Source organism: Corvus moneduloides, chromosome 22 (genome assembly GCF_009650955.1).
Source record: "Corvus moneduloides isolate bCorMon1 chromosome 22, bCorMon1.pri, whole genome shotgun sequence".
Taxonomy (NCBI): Eukaryota; Metazoa; Chordata; class Aves; order Passeriformes; family Corvidae; genus Corvus; species Corvus moneduloides.
This window is the reverse complement of record NC_045497.1, coordinates 7,330,360-7,346,050: the sequence shown is the minus strand read 5'-3', so window position 1 is coordinate 7,346,050 and position 15,691 is coordinate 7,330,360. Positions and strand designations below refer to the sequence as shown.

General features: G+C 64.3%; 1 protein-coding gene across 4 annotated transcripts in view; it reads right to left on the bottom strand.

The window, feature by feature from the left end:
• The window catches only part of HSPG2 (heparan sulfate proteoglycan 2), a 39,800-nt gene that overhangs the window by 15,272 nt on the left and 8,837 nt on the right, over window positions 1-15,691 (bottom strand). For 2 of the 4 annotated variants that reach the window (XM_032131473.1, XM_032131474.1), the window contains exons 9-51: window positions 14,814-14,933; window positions 14,608-14,739; window positions 13,674-13,818; window positions 12,880-13,028; window positions 12,649-12,795; window positions 12,422-12,585; window positions 12,175-12,351; window positions 11,639-11,835; window positions 11,383-11,530; window positions 11,167-11,294; window positions 11,011-11,097; window positions 10,857-10,915; window positions 10,708-10,775; window positions 10,085-10,225; window positions 9,594-9,770; window positions 9,314-9,493; window positions 8,999-9,117; window positions 8,814-8,925; window positions 8,620-8,733; window positions 8,413-8,540; window positions 8,249-8,335; window positions 8,113-8,162; window positions 7,940-8,028; window positions 7,725-7,865; window positions 7,455-7,646; window positions 6,795-6,887; window positions 6,631-6,711; window positions 6,320-6,550; window positions 5,604-5,717; window positions 5,387-5,514; window positions 5,218-5,304; window positions 4,049-4,275; window positions 3,866-3,976; window positions 3,686-3,786; window positions 3,192-3,372; window positions 2,670-2,729; window positions 2,366-2,488; window positions 2,139-2,279; window positions 1,229-1,371; window positions 1,009-1,144; window positions 775-920; window positions 555-693; window positions 323-477 (exon numbers count right to left, since the gene is read on the bottom strand). In XM_032131473.1, the coding sequence (XP_031987364.1) occupies window positions 323-477; window positions 555-693; window positions 775-920; window positions 1,009-1,144; window positions 1,229-1,371; window positions 2,139-2,279; window positions 2,366-2,488; window positions 2,670-2,729; window positions 3,192-3,372; window positions 3,686-3,786; window positions 3,866-3,976; window positions 4,049-4,275; window positions 5,218-5,304; window positions 5,387-5,514; window positions 5,604-5,717; window positions 6,320-6,550; window positions 6,631-6,711; window positions 6,795-6,887; window positions 7,455-7,646; window positions 7,725-7,865; window positions 7,940-8,028; window positions 8,113-8,162; window positions 8,249-8,335; window positions 8,413-8,540; window positions 8,620-8,733; window positions 8,814-8,925; window positions 8,999-9,117; window positions 9,314-9,493; window positions 9,594-9,770; window positions 10,085-10,225; window positions 10,708-10,775; window positions 10,857-10,915; window positions 11,011-11,097; window positions 11,167-11,294; window positions 11,383-11,530; window positions 11,639-11,835; window positions 12,175-12,351; window positions 12,422-12,585; window positions 12,649-12,795; window positions 12,880-13,028; window positions 13,674-13,818; window positions 14,608-14,739; window positions 14,814-14,933 (5,648 nt within the window). Of the gene's footprint in view, window positions 1-62; window positions 202-322; window positions 478-554; window positions 694-774; window positions 921-1,008; window positions 1,145-1,228; window positions 1,372-2,138; window positions 2,280-2,365; window positions 2,489-2,669; window positions 2,730-3,191; window positions 3,373-3,685; window positions 3,787-3,865; window positions 3,977-4,048; window positions 4,276-5,217; window positions 5,305-5,386; window positions 5,515-5,603; window positions 5,718-6,319; window positions 6,551-6,630; window positions 6,712-6,794; window positions 6,888-7,454; window positions 7,647-7,724; window positions 7,866-7,939; window positions 8,029-8,112; window positions 8,163-8,248; window positions 8,336-8,412; window positions 8,541-8,619; window positions 8,734-8,813; window positions 8,926-8,998; window positions 9,118-9,313; window positions 9,494-9,593; window positions 9,771-10,084; window positions 10,226-10,707; window positions 10,776-10,856; window positions 10,916-11,010; window positions 11,098-11,166; window positions 11,295-11,382; window positions 11,531-11,638; window positions 11,836-12,174; window positions 12,352-12,421; window positions 12,586-12,648; window positions 12,796-12,879; window positions 13,029-13,673; window positions 13,819-14,607; window positions 14,740-14,813; window positions 14,934-15,691 lie in introns of all 4 variants that reach the window. The other 2 variants (XM_032131471.1, XM_032131472.1) reach the window with 2 other exon arrangements.

Sequence of the window (15,691 nt, the reverse complement as noted above, 5' to 3'; positions counted from 1 at the left end):
GGCTCAGTGCTGTGACCCATGAGGATCCCCTGCTGGTACTGCCACCCCCTGTCCCCACTCACAGTAGACACTGGCACTGCTGGGTTGGATGGTCACCATGACTGCACTCTCCTTGGTGGTGGCCCCGCTGGTCACCCGGCACACGTACTCGCCCGAATCAGCCGCTGTCACCTGCAGCAGCCGCAGCCGGGAGCCGGACACCTGTGGGGAGGGGACACAAGGGTCACTGGGGACACAAGGGTCACCAGAGCCACCTGGGCTCACACAGGGCTGTGCATCAACCCCAGCCTCCCTTTGCGTCATCCCCCTCTGTGTCCCCTACCTGGTGCTTGGCTGGGAGGGACCCCCCGCGCTTGTACCAGGCGACAGTGGCCTGTCCCTGCCCGGCCACGATGCAGTTGAGGTCCAGGGTTTGGCCCTCGGCCACGGTGGACGAGGATGCCTCGATCCGGACAGGGACACCTGAAGCTGGTGGTCCTGCAGGGGAGGACAGAGCTGTGACCACCCGTTGGGAGCCAGCACGTCCCCTCTGGTGCTGCTGAGCCCAGTCTCACCATAGGATGAGCCAGATGCAGCCACGACGGTGACAATGACAGACGCCTCCCGGGCAGTGGTCCCCAACGTTGCCCGGCACACGTACTCCCCTGAATCAGCTGCCGTGACATGGGGGACACGGAGCCGGGACCCTGAAACCTGCAGTTGGGGACATGTTTGGTGTCACACAGCAGGGGACAGGGCAGCGTTTGGGGTGCTGCCCACCCTGCTGTGCCCTACCTGGTGGCCAGCCGGCAGGGAGCCCCCACGCTTGTACCATGTCACAGTGGCAGAGCCGGGTCCTGCCACCACACAGTCCAGGTCCAGGGTCTGTCCCTCAGTGACGGATGGGGACGAGGACTCGATGTGGACAGGTGGTGCCACCCCTGCGGGAAGCAAAAGGGGGGGCATGGGTGGGTTGTAGCCCCCCCAAAACCATCCCCGAACACCGCTGGTGTCCCCCACCCTCCTCACCTGGCACCACGGCCACCTCGATAGCAGCGCGGGCCGTGCCAACAGCGCTGGTGCCCACGCAGAGGTAGATGCCACCATCGGCCACCGTCACAGTGGGGATGACCAGCGTGGCGATGTCACCGTGCTCGGTGCGGGACTGTGGCATGAGGGTGGGTGTCAGTGGCACCTGTGGTGCACCCATACCCCCTGGAGCACCCACTGGTGCCAGTGCCCCACTCACCTGTGGCGGCAGGGTGCCCCCCTGCTTCTCCCAGGTGATAGTGGCAGTGGGGGACCCCGAGACCCGGCAGTAGAGCCGCACTGTGGAGCCCTCCTGCACCTCCGTCCGCTCCGGGCTCACCTGCACCTGTGGGGTGCCCGCGCCTGCGGGGAGGGGGATCAGGGCAGTGCTGGGGGCAATGGGGGGGTGGGGACAATGGGGGTGACATGAGTGATGCAGACGATGAGGGTGAAGGGGACCATGGGATGATGGAGGTGCTGGGGGAGATGGGAGACAAGGAGGGTGATGGAGATGATGAGGATGATGGGGACAATGGGATGACGGGGATGATAGAGACGATGGGAGTGATGGGGACAATGGGAGCAATGGGAGCAATGGGGTGTACAGAGATGATGGAGATGATGCGGATGGCGAGGATGGTAAGGGTGATGGGAACAAGGGAATGATGGGGGATGATGGGACAATGGAGCTGAGGAGACAACAGGGAATGAAGGGGAAGAAGAGAACAATGGGGACAATGAGAGTGACATGGATGATGGGGGCAATGAAGACGATGGGTATTGGAGGTGATAGAGACAACAGTGGTGATGATGGGATTATGGGGACAATGGGGATGAGGTGGATGGACAGTGGGAGGTGACAGGGGTGATGAGGGTTACAGGGATGATGAGAATGACAGGGATGTTGCAGACCATGGAGACGATGGAGATGGACAATGGGGATGATGCAGAGTGACAGAGATGATGAGTGATGATGGGAGCAAGAGGGGTGACAGGGACAATGGAGACAATAGGGGTGATGCACATGACAGTAGAGATGGGAATGATCGGGGTGATGGGGATGATGGAAATGATGGGGATGGGGATGATGTGGACAGCGGGGCAACAGGGACGATGGTGATGCCGCTCACCTTGCACATGGAGGAAGGCGCGTGCCATGTGCTGCCCGGCGCTGCTCCGTGCCCGGCACTCATAGTGCCCCTCGTCGGCGGGCTCAACAGCGCCGAAACGCAGCGTCCCGCCCTGAACCACAGCCCGCGGTGGCAGCGCACCTGCGGGGACACGGTCCAGCATCACCCTCACTCTCTGTGTCCCCACGCCCGGTCCCGGTGTTCCCCCGTCCCCAGTGGGCACCTACCGAGCCACTCAAGGGTGGGCTGGGGGCTGCCGGTGACCACGCAGTGGAACTCGGCCGGCTGCCCCGGTGCCACACTCAGCTGCGCTGGCTCCACGGTGGCGGTGGGGGCGGCGGCGGTGCCGGCTGCGGTGAGACCCGGGGGGGTTTAGGGCTCACCAGGCCCCCCCAGTGCTGTCCCCAGGCGGTGGGGCAGTGGGAAGTGGGGTGGCGTGGCACAGCCGGCAGCAGGGTGTGCGTGGAGCCCCGGCATGCAGCGGGTGGGGGGAGCGTGCAGACCCCCAGGAACCCTGTCCTGGTGACTTACCCGGCCTGTGCCCCTCCATGAACTCAACGGGCCCATAGAACATCTGAGTCTTCGAGGCAGCTGCAGGAGGGGGTGGGTCTCAGGGAAGTGTGCCCATCACCCCAGTGTCCAGGCACCAAACCCACCCATCGCCTTGGCATTTGGACATCAGACCTGCTCACTGCCCCGGTGTCCAGGCACCAAGTGTGCCCACCACTCCAGCGTTTGGGCATTCCATGTGCCCATCACCCCAGCACCTGGGCACCACGCGTGCCCATCGCCGCAGAGCCAAGGGCGGTGAGTGTGGCCATCACCTGAAGGACTGGGCACCACGCAAACCCATCCCCCTGGTATCCAGGCATTGGATGTGCCCATCACCCTGGCCTCTGGGCATTGACATCCACACAGCAACGTGCCCATCAAACCCAGCCTCTGGGGGCCAAGTGCGACCACCACACCAGTGCCCCGGCCCTGCTGTGCCCATCACCCTGGTGTTTCCCATCACCCCATCACCACGGGGTGAACCACAGCGTCAGGGCTCACCCTGGACGTAGAGTGTGGCGGTGCCCTGGTCCATGTCCAGCATGTTGGAGCCGGTGCAGACGTAGACCCCGGCGTCCTGGGGCCGCACCCCACGCAGCGTCAGGATCCCGTTGAAGTCCACGGCGCCTGCCGGCAGCGTCCCATGGTTCTGCCGTGTCCACACCAGGGTGTAGGCGGGAGACTGGGGGGGACAGAGGTGGGGAGGCCTGAGGCCACTGGGATGGGCACATGGAGGGGCACATGTCTGGCTGTGCACCCATGGGGGAGGGGTGGGCACCCAGGGATGTCCCACAGAGCTGTGTAGGGACCCAAGGGGGCTTGGGGGAGTCCATATGGGTACAGCTGTTCCCGTGTTCTGGATATCCCTGTGAGGACATCCTTGGGTGTCCCTTTGCTCTGTAGGACCAGGTGGGCACCCAGGGGCATCTCCACACCCTGAATGTCCCTGAACGGCCCCGCAGCCCCACTGCTGTGCTGTGCCCCCTTCCCCTCACCTTGCTCTTGGCGGTGCAGACGAAGGTGACATCGGCGCCAGGCTGCACCCGCTGCACCCGCTTCTCCTCCACGGTGACAGTGATGGGCTTCTCAGGGGTCTCTGGGCCACCACAGAGAGGGGTGAGCCCCGCTCCTGCCTCCCCTCTGTGCGTGTCCCCCTCTCGGTGACAACAACCTACCGGTGACAATGACCTCGGCGCGGCTGGCGTTGCTGTGCCGGAGGTTGCGGCAGGAGCAGACGTAGACGCCGGCTTCGGAGGGCTGGATGCTGGGGAAGTGCAGCTCCTCGCCTGGGGGGACACGCAGGTGACACCCCACGCCTTGAGGACACCCTGACGTCCCCCCCTGGAGCCCCCCAGTACCTTGTCGGCGGCTCTGGGCGCCCTCAGGGAGGGGCCGCCCGTCCTCTCGCACCCAGTGGTAGTAGAGCGGGGGGTCCCCAGTGGCCTGGCAGCGCAGGGTGACGGGGCTGCCCTGCGGCACCGCGGTGCGCACGGGGTGCACGCGCACGGCCAGCGCGGGCGGGGGCCCCGCGGGGACACAGCCCTGGCCCCGCACCGTGGGGTCACCCGTGTACCCCGGGGCGCAGCTGCAGGGAGAAATGGGGGCACTGTGTTTGTGGGGGCGCAGTGGGATGCAAATGGGAGGAAGTATATTGGGGTGGGTGGGCTGGCAGGGGGCATTAGGGTGTGAGCATATTGGGCTACCTAAGGTGGGTATATTGGGGTGTATATGGGGAGTATATTGGGGTACGTAGGGTGGGTGCATTGGGGTGTGTATGGGCGGTATACTGGGGTACACAAGGTGGGTATATTGGGGTGAGCACATCAGGGCGAGTACATCAGGATGGGTATAGTGGGGTGGTGACTGTATCAGGGCAGGTATAAGGGTGGGCACTTTGGGGTGTCTCTGCTGGGGTGAGGCCATCAGGGTAGGTGCAGTGTGTATTGGGGTGCATATGTCAGGCTGAGCCCTTTAGGATGCAAAATTTGGGGTGAGCTCATAGGGGTGAGTACATCAGGGTGGGTATAGCAGGAGAACATTGGGGTGGCTATATCGGGGTGGGTGTATTAGGGTGGGTGTATTGGGGAGCACTTTGGGGTGGGTCTGTAAGGGAAAGGCCATCAGGGTGAGTATATCAGGGTGGGTGTACTGGGGTGCATAAACTGGGGTGAGCATCTGGGGTGTGTATGTCAGGGTGAGCACACACGCTCTTTAGGACGTGTATATTGGGGTGAGCTCATAGGGGTGAGCGCATTGGGTGGGTATTGCCGGAGTACATTGAGGTGGGTAGATGTGGGTGGATATATGGGGCTGAGGCAGTGGAGGTGGGTTTTGGGGATAGGTATATATGGGTGACTCAGTCATGGTGGGGTTTTAGGGTGGGTATATGGGGGAGAGCCCATGGGGTGGGGTTTTGGGGTGGGTATATGGCAGTGAACCCATCAGGGCAGGTATAGCAGGGTGGGTATATGGGGTGAGCCCATGGCGTGGGTGTTTGGGGCAGGTTTTGGGGTGCCAGCAGCCTCACCGCTCGCAGTACTGCCCGGTGTAGCCCGGCTCGCAGGCGGTGCAGCGGTACCCACCGCCTCCCAGACTCTCACAGGTCCTGGAAAACCTGCGGGGACAGAGTAAGGTGAGGGCACGTCCCTTCCCTGGCACCCCCAGCCCGGCACCCCCACCGCAGTGCAGGCACCCACTGGTTTTCGGGGTACGGGAGGGGACAGGCGCAGGGCTGGCAGTCCTCGGGGGTCCCGGCGGTGGCGTCTCCGTAGAAGCCAGGGGCACATTGGTCACAGAAGTCCCCTGCTGTGTTGTGCAAGCAGCCCTGGGGGATAGTGGGGGCACAAATTGGGGGTGTCACAACTGGGATAACACCACAGCCCCCCCAGAAACGTTCAGAATGTGGAGCCTTACGGAGCAGGCGCCGCTCTCGGGGTGGCAGCTCTCAGAGTGGCCATTGCACTCGCACAACTCGCAGTGCCCCAGGTACAGCCCCCCGCCAGTGCGTGTGTACCCGGGGGCACAGTCCTGCGGGAAGGGACAGCGTCGGGACCCCCAGAGCCTGGGGAAGGGGCCTGGGGAGGGGGGAAGGGGGGGCTTGGGGGACAGATGGGTGATGGGAGTGCTGAGGGGTGATGAAGAGTGATGGGGTGACACTGGGGAGATGCTGAAGGGGTGACGAGGGTGATGGAGGGTGATGGGGGTGATCCTGGGGATGATGGGGGGATGCTGGGGGCTGATGGGCAATGATGGGACTGCTGATGGTGATGATGGTACACTGATGGAGGGATGATGATGGAAGGTGATGAGGGGGTGATACTGGGGGGCAGAATGAAGGGGTGATGCGGGTGAAGCTGACAGGGTGATGGTGGGTTTGATAGGCAGATGAGATGATGGAAGGATGATGACGGAGGATGCTGGAGGGATGATGGAATGTGATACTGGGCATGATGGGGGGATGCTGGGGTGGTGGGGGATGCTGGAGTTGATGATGGGGACAATGATGCAAGGAGTGATGGCGGTGGTGGAGGGTCCTACTGGATTGATGGGGGGATGCTGAGGAGGTACTGGGAAGGAGGGTAGGGAGGTGATGGGAGTGATGCACTGACACTGGGAGGGGCTGGGCTCACCTGGCAGGAGAGCCCATGGTACCCAGGGGGACAGCGACATTCCTCCACCTCCAGGGCCGGGGGCAAGCCGGGCTGGGGGGGCACGGCTGTGTCCATGGCCACGTCGGCAATGGCAGCCGCAGCCGTGCTGGTGGAGTAGGTGGCTCGGATGAGGATCTCGTCCAGGTCGGCCAGTGCCATCAACAGGTGCTCCCGTGTTGCTGGCTGCCCGTCTGGCCGCTGCCAGTATTGCTGCAGGAACAGGGGCTTAGCGGGGGACACACTCTGGGACAGGGGGACATCACGGACAAAAGCCGCCGACCACCTCCTACCTCCCGAAAAATGATCTCAAAGGCCTGGGGGGTCCGTGGGGGCAGGTCGGGCTGGTAGGCCACCAGCGTGATGTCATTGCCCTGGGGACAAGGGGACAAGGGGGTCAGGGGGTCCTGGTGTCACCCTGTGTGTCCCTGTGCCACCCCAGCCAGCACCCCCTTACCGTGATTTGGATGTCAGCGTCAGGCAGGGGGGCTCCCTGTCCCCCCGAGGTGTAGGTCAGGGTGTAGCGGAGCCGACCCCCATAGGAGCCCACCTGCACCGGGACATGGGCAGGATTGGGATTGGGATTGGAGTGGGAAAGGGAAGGGAAAGGTTGGGATGAGGTGGGATGGGATGGGCACAGGGAAGAGGAAGAGGATGGGCATGATGGAGACAGGGATGGGGATGGGGATGGGGATGGGATGAAGTAGGGATGAAGAAGAGGAGAGGGATGGGAAAAGGGAGAGGGGAAAGAAAGAGGATAGGGATGAGGAAGGGAAGAGGATGGAGAGGAGAGGGGAGGGGGAAAGAGGAGAAAGAAAACAATGGGGGTGATGAAGGGGACAGGGGATGGCACAGGACAGGGATGAGAAAGGCAAAAATTATGGGAAAAGGGAAAGGAGAAGGGGCAAAGGGGAAAAAGACAAGGTGAAAAGAGGAAAAAGGGAAGGGAAAGGGGAAAAGGCTAAGGGGGAAAGGGAAAGAGGAGAAGGGCGGACAAAGGAGGCTGTGCCCATCTCCCAGACAGTGCCCAGGGTGCCCATGGGGAGGGGGTGCAGCCCCTGGCGGGGCATTCCCATGGCTCCATGGGCACCCTGTCCCCCAGGGGTCACCCCGTTACCTTGTCCCCCTGGTAGGGGGGTGGCAGCTGCCAGTAGTAGGAGTCAGGGGGCAGCTCCCCAAAGCGCTCGTAGGTCAGGTAGGGCTGGGGGTGCCCCGGCTGCACCCCAAAGCCGCTGCCCACTCGGGTGCTGCGCTGGCGGTTCACCAGGGCGAACCCCTGGGCATCCCCCGGGGCAAAGGACGTCCGGATCTGCGGGATCGAGGGGTGAGCGGGCTTGGGGACATGGGGACACCCTGGGGACACGTGGGGACAAGAGGGGACACTCACGGTGCCACGGGCGTAGGCAGTGCTGGCGCAGTGCTGGACGATGCCCATGCAGAAGCAGGGCAGGCACCCGGCTGGCTCATCCCCGCTCAGGTGGAAGTGGTGGGGACGGCACGTGGCACAGTGGGGACCCTCCACGTTGGCCTGGGGGGAAACACAGCATGGTGACATGGCCCTGTCACCCCTCCCGGGGCTGGGGACACACACACAAGGCTCACCTTGCAGCGGCACTGCTCGTTGGTGTCGCAGCCTTCACTGGTGCTGCCGCGTGGGTCACACTGGCACTGCCCGCCGGGAACACTGGGCACTGAGGGGTGACACGCAGTCAGCCACAGCCCCCCTTACTGCCACCACAGGGGACAGCACTTGGTCCCCACTCCATGACGCTCACCTCGGCATGGCTCTCCCCGCAGCGGGTCCCCCACATACCCGGCCGAGCACCTGCGGTGGGACAAACCCAAATGAGGCAGTGAGAGGGGCATTCACCCCAAAAACACCCCCCAATCCCACCCTGGTGTCCCTGTCACCTCTCGCAGAGGCGGCCGCTGTGTCCTGGGGCACAGGCACTGCATGTGGGCTGCCCGTCCGTGTCCTCAAAACACATCTTGGTCACCCTGTGGAGGGGACAAAGGGACAGGTGACACCCCATCAGTGTCCTCAGGGATGTGACAGACCGTGGAATGGCACCTACTGGGTGTCCCCATGGGGTCCATGGCAGGGACAGGGCTGGCAGTCACCCGGGGTGCCCCGGGTGGCATCGCCGTAGTAGCCAGGTTGGCACTTGTCACACTGGGGACCCTCCGTGTGATCCCGGCAGCCCTGTAAAGAAAGGGGGTGATGGCATTTGTGTCCTCGCCATGGGGGTCCCCAGGGTGTCCCCTGGCTGTCCCCAGCTGACCTGGCAGACGCCGGTGTCAGGGTGGCACTCGCTGGCGTGGCTGTGGCACTGGCACGGCTCACAGGTGCCCAGGTAGAGCCCGGCGGTGCTGCGGGTGTAGCCGGTGTCACAGTCCTGGAGGGGACACAGTGGCAGGGGGGTGGGACACGGCTCAGCATCCCTGTGGTGGCAGTGAGGGGACCTGAGAGTCTCACCTGGCACGAGGCCCCGCGGTACCCAGGGGGGCAGGCGCAATCCTCCACCTCCAGCGCAGGCGGGCGGCCGGTGGCGTGTGGCACTGCCACGTCCAGGGTGACATCGGCCAGTCTGCAGGGCCAGAGGGGGTCAGCGCTGCCCTGCCGCCCCCCTGTGTCCCCTCCTGACCCCACAAGGAACCCACCTGCTCTCCTCTGGCTGCTCCGAGTAGGACGCGCGGATCATGAACAGGTCCACGTCGGCCAGGGCCATCAGGAGGTGTTCGCGGGTGGCATCACGCCCGTCTGCGCGGCGCCAGGCGCCCTGTGCCGCACCGGGGTGACATGGGGGCCGCCATCCCCCACTGCACCCAGCCCGGCCCCCAGGGCACCCAAGGTGACCTCCCCATGGCGCCCAGTCTGACCCCTGGGAGTCCCAGACCAACCCCTCCCCGGCACCCAGTCTGATCCCCTCCCTCCACGACCCCTCTTGCTGAGTGCCACACAGGGACCGCTCTCACCTCACGGATGGGCACAGTGACAGCAGTGGGGACACCAGCCAGGGGGCTGGCACTGGAGAAGTGCTCCAGGAAGATCCCGTTGCCCTGGAGCAGGACATCAGGGTGCCCGGGGAGCAGGGGAGCACCCGCCAGGGCCCGGTGTGTCACCGTGTACCGCAGCTCCCCGCCGTACGCTGTCACCTGAGGGGACACCCAGCATGGCTCAGGGTCACCTGTCCCCTGAACTGGGTGGTGGGGACAGGGAGAGGCTCAGAGGCGTCCCCCGGAGCGGCCGTGTCACCTTGTCCCCGGCGAAGGGTGCAGGCAGCACCCAGTAGTGGATGCCCCGTGGCAGCTCCCGGAAGGCGTCAAAGCGCAGCTCCCGTGGCGACACAAAGTGTGGCATGGCCCCCTCCAGCCACGTGCCTGACATGTTGGCCAGGGGCAGCGGTGCCGAGTCCTCAGAGCTGAGCAGCACCTGCGGGAGGGATTGTGGTGGGCATGGTGTGGCACAGCATGGCACTACATGGCATGACAAGGCACAACACGTAGGTTGTATGGCACAGCACTACATGGCACATAGCGGCATGACAAGGCATGACAAGGCACCACACGGTGTGGCATGACACGGCACAGGTGACATGACATTGTGGCACAGCATGGCACAACATGGCACTACGGTGGCACGGCACAGCAAGCCATGGAATGACACATCAACACAACGATGAGACACAGCATGACGTGGTACAGGATGGCACGGTCTGGCACAGCCTGTCCCGGGCCACAGGGTACCTGGTGGCGGTGCCAGGCGGAGCTGGCGCAGGAGCGGGACAGCCCCATACAGAAGCAGGGCAGGCAGCCCGCGGGGTTGGCAGCACTCAGGTGGAAGGTGCCAGCGGCACAGGAGTCGCAGAGCCGGCCACGGACGTTGGGCTGGGGGCATAGGGCAGGCAGGGGTCAGCGGGGCAATGGGGGGGACTGGGTGCAGTGGGTGGGATGGGGGCTGGGGGCATTGGTGGGACTGGGTACCCCAGGGACCAGACTGGGTGTCACAGGGGTCAGACTGAGTGTTATGGGGGACTGGAGTGGGTCCCGCTGGGGGGTTGGACTGGGTGCCATGGGGCAGGAGGTGGGGTCGGTGCTGGGTGGATTGGACTGGGTACCCCAGGGATCGCACTGGGAGCTATGGGGGGTGGGACTTGGAGCTATGGGGGGCTGGGACTGGTTGCCTCAAGGGCTCTGAGTGGGGGCTGGACTGGGTGCTATGGGGCACAGGTAGGATGAGTGTTAGGGCAGGGACTGGGTACCTGGGACCAGACTGGTGCAGTGGGGGATGGCAGCATCCAGCCCCCCATTGCCCCCCCACTGCTGCCCCACAATATTGCCCCACTGTCCCCCCAGCCCCCTGCCCTCACCTTGCAGCGACAGGTGCCACCTGCCTCGTCCTGGCCCCCGCGGGCATCGCACTTGACGAGCTCCTGGCCTGCGGGCAGCGAGGATGAGGGTGGGGGGTCACCCAAAGGTGCGGGGATCCCCCCCCACCCCCGCCAGCACCCCCACTCACCAATCGGGGTGCACTTGCCACCCGGCTGGATGGGGTCTCCCTCATAGCCCGGGGCGCACCTGTGGATGGGTAGGGGACGGGTGGGTGGTAAGTGGGTGATGGGTGGGGGGGGTTCTCAGGTGGGAGGGGTTACAGGGAGGGACCCCCCACCCACCTCTCGCAGCGGCGGCCAGCGTATCCAGGGGCGCAGGCGTCGCAGGTGGCCTGGCCATCTGTGTCCAAAAAGCAGGACTCCGAGAACCTGTGGGTGACAACAACGGTGATGCCAGGGTGGTGACATCAGGGGCTGGTCCCTGGGGTTGGCACCCACCTGCGAGATGGCTCAGTGTAGGGACAGGGACAAGGGTGACAGGCAGTAGCTGTGCCCTTGGTGGCATCGCCAAAGAAGCCAGGTTTGCACTTCTCGCACTGGGGACCCTCTGTGTTGTGCTGGCAGTTCTGGGAGGGGGACACATGTCACAAGGGAGTGGTGACCCTGAGCTGTGTCCCTGTCCCCTTGTCACCTCATCAACCCCTCACTCCTTACCAGGCAATGCCCAAAAACGGGGTCACAGGTGCTGGAGTGGCCGTGGCAGCCGCAACCGGAGCAGGTCCCCAGGTAGGGTCCCCTTGTCACCCGCTCAAAACGGGGGGCACAGCGCTGGCACGACAGCCCTGTGTAGCCCACGGGGCACCTGGGGACACAGCAGTATGACAGTGTGTCTTGGGGTGACACAAACCAGGACACAGTGGCATCACAGCAGTGGTGGCACTGAGCCCGTGACCTTGCTGCCAGCGGTCACCTGCACTCCTCGATGTCGCCGGCCGGCCCCAGGCCGGTGTCCGCAATGCTAGTGATGTCCATGGCCACGTCGCTGAGCCCCACGCTGGCCATGCGCCCGTCATACACTGCCCGGATGAAGATGCCCTCCAGCCCCTGCAGCACCAGCAGTAGCAGCTCCCGGCTCACTGGCACTCCCTGCTCGTCCTCCCAGTGGTCCTGCCAGGACGGTGACAGCAGTGTCACAGCAGGGTGATGGTAATGCTGGCATCACCCACCTGCCACTACTGGTACCACCCACCTGCCACCACCAGCACCAGTGCCCATCATCAGCATCATCGCTGCCAGCACCACCCACCCATCAGTGTCTCCTTCCCAGCACTGGATTCACCCACCTGCTACCACACCACCCACCCGTCTCCACTGGCATCATCCCCCCACCACCACTGGTATCATCCCCCCACCACCACTGGTATCATCCACCCACCACCATCATCATCACCCACCCATCACCACCGGCATCATCTCCCCACCATCCCCATCCCCTCTCACACCCACCTCGGTGAGGGGCACGTGCCGCTGGTTGAGGACGTCTGGCTGGGTGTCACCAGCACGTGCCCGCAGCTGCCGCCCGTGGCCCCGCAGCAGCACGTCGGGGTGGGCAGTGGGCTCAGGGGGCCCCCGGCCCAGCCGGTACCGCACCCCGTAGCTCAGCGCTCCCCCGTAGGCATCCACCTGGCAGCACAGTGGGCTGTCAGCAGCCGTGCCACTGGTGTCCCCAGCCCTGAGCCCACCCTGGCATCACCTTGTCCCCAAGGAAGGGCTCTGGCAGTGCCCAGAAGGCATCGAGTGCCAGGAAGCGGCGTGACAGGTCTAGGAGCTGGAATTCCTCAGTGCCCGCATCCACGTGGAGTTGGGTGGCCGAGAGCACGGGTGCGGATGGCGCTGCCGGCACTGTCACGTTGACACCTGCAAGGAAACACTCAGCCCCTGGTGTGTCCCCTGCCCCTGTCCCTTGTCCCCACAACTCACCCTTGAAGTCGTTGGGGCGGTTGAAGCGCAGGTGGAGGCGGTGGCGGTGGCGGGTGGTGGCGCGGCAGGAGGTGGTGACGCCGAAGCAGAAGCAGGGCAGGCAGCGGGACGTCCCTGTCACCTGGAAGTGACCCTCGGGACATGGCCCTGTGGGAAATGAGACAGTGGGTGATGGTGACAGTGCCACGGTGGGGTTGGTGGCATGGGGAGGGGAGGGAAGGGGCCGCTGACCGGGGCGGGTGACGGTGAGGATGCTGTCGGGGATGCCGAACACCATGCCCAGGGTGTTGATGGCCTCACAGGTGTAGGCGCCTTGATCAGCTTCCTTCACATCCTGGATGGTCAGGGTGCCCTGCCCAGCCTCGCTCACGATCGACACCCTGCGTGGCACATTTGCTACCCAGAGCCTGGCACAGACAGAGCCCGGCACGCCCGGAGCCACACACACCCCATGCCCAGCACACGGCACAGCTGGGGCTCTGCACACCCAGCACACCCAGTGCCCCACACACCTGGCACCCAGTACACCCAGTACCCCGCACACCCAGGGCCTCACACACCTGGCACCCAGTACACCTGGTGCCCCACACACCCAGTGCCCCACCCCAGCAGAGGAGCCCATTCCCTCTGCATGACCCCCTCACACCCAGGCCCCGCCCCAATCCCAAGCCCCTCCCATTGTACAAGCCCCGCTCATCACAGGCTGTTCGCCTCGCCCATTTATCAAAACACCCACCCAAAGCCCCGCCCACAGAGACCACACCCCGCCCACAAACCCCACCCCATGGAAGCCCCGCCCACCAAAGCCCCGCCTGTCACAAGCTCCTCCCACTTCCCAAGCCCCGGCCCAAGCCGCCCCTCAGCCCCGAAACACAAACCCCGCCCACACAGGCCCCACCCAAATGGAAGCTCCGCCCATCGTAGACCTTACCCAATCACAAGTTCCCTTCCCAGAGTAAGCCACGCCCCTTCCTCCAACCCCTCCAATCCACAACCAACACCCCTTAGGCCCCGGCCCCGCCCACCTGTGGCTGCTGGGGGTGTGTCCCCAGTTCAGGCGCCAGGTGACGATGGGCGTGGGGACACCGGTGGCCACACAGGTGAAGGTGACGGTCTGGCCTGGCACTGCCTGCACCGACTCCCGCGGCAGCGTCACCACCTGTGGGGGCACTGCCACCGCCACCCAGTCACTGTCACCGTCACTGGCACCACCCACACCTCGCAGCACCCCCGGGGGACAGGGATACTGCCACCGCCACCCTGTCATTGTCACTGCCACCGGTACTGCCTGCTCCGTGTGGCACCACTGGAGGATGGGGACACTGCCACCCCAGACCCAGCTGGGGACAGGTTCTTTGTCACCATCACTCCAGTCCAGCTTGGGGCCAGGGTCCCTGATACCCAACCTGGTTCTGTGACATGTCCCCAGCGTGGCACCACCTGGGAGCAAGCTCCCAGCACAGGGTCCCCAGCCGAGTGCTATGTCACAGAGTGCCTGGGCACAATGTCCCCAACACGGTGCCATGGCACAGGGTCCCTGGGTGCTGTGTCCCCTGCCTGGTGCCATGAATGTCCCCAGGATGGTGTCATGCCATGGGGTCCTTGGGTGCAACGTCCCCAGCCCAGCACCATGGCACAATGTCCCCAGGCACAGTGTCACCAGCCTGGTATCATGACAAAATGTCCCCAGCCCAGGGCCATGGCACAAGGTCCCTGGGCAGTGTCCCCAGACTGGTGCTACAGCAAAGGGTCCCTGGCTCAGACACAGTGTCCCCAGCCCTGTGTCCCCAGGACAGCCTGGGCACATGACAGGATCTCTGGGCGCACTGTCGCCATCCCAATGCCACAGCGCCACGTGTCCCCACAGCTTGCACACAGCATCCCTGGCACAGCATCCCCAGCCCAGCCTTGGTCCCCATGTCCCCTCCTTGCTGAGCTGTCCCCTGCGGTGTCACTCACCACATCCAACCTCGTCGCTGCGGTCGGGGCAGTCGGGCTCCCTGTCGCACTGGTAGCTGGCACGGATGCAGCTCCCGCTGGACACGCACCGGAATTCCGCTGGTCCACACACCGCGCCGGGCGCCTTGGTGGCTGTGGGGGGTCACGGCACCATGTGTCAGCTGTGTCCCCATGTCCCCACGCGCGTCCCGAGCCCCCGTACTCACGGCAGTCGCTCTCGTCAGAGCCGTCGCCGCAGTCATTCTCGCCGTCACAGCGCCAGAGCTTGAGGGCGCAGTGCCCATTGTCACACTTGAACTCATTGGGCTCGCACGGGGACGGGGTGCCTGGGGGGCATGGGGGAAGTCAGCACCCAGAATCCCAGAATCCCAGCATCAGGTTGGAAAAGACCTTTGAGATCATCGAGTCCAACCTGTGACCCAACACCACCCTGTCACCTAGACCATGGCACTGAGCGCCACATCCAGGCTTTCCTTAAACACCTCCAGGAACGGTGACTCCACCTCTCTGGGCAGCCCCTTCCAATGCCCAATCACCCTTTCCATGTAGAGCTTCTTCCTAAAGTCCAGCCTAAACCTGGTGCAGCTTAAGGCTGTGTCCTCTCCTGTCCCTGTTCTCTGGGAGCAGAGCCCCCCGGCTGCCCCCTCCTGTCAGGGAGTTGTGCAAAGCCACAAGGTCCCCCCTGAGCCTCCTTTGCTCCAGGCTTTCCCAGCTCCCTCAGCAGCTCCTCACAGGACTTGTGTTCCAGACCCCTCACCAGCCTTGTTGCCCTTCTCGGGACACGTTCCAGCCCCTCAGTATCCTTTCTAAACTGGGGGGCCCAGAACTGGACACAGCACTTGAGGTGCGGCCTCACCAGTACCTAGTACAGGGGAAGAATCCCTGCCCTGGTCCTGCTGGCCACTCCACTCCTGATCCAGGCCAGGTGCCATTGGCCTTCTTGGCCACCTGGGCACAGCTGGCTCATGTCCAGCAGCTGTCCATCAGTGCCCCCAGGTCCCTTTCCACCTGGCCACTGTCCAGTCACTGTCCCCAGCCTGTAGCGCTGCAGAGGTTGTTGTGACCAAAGTGCAGGACCCGGTCC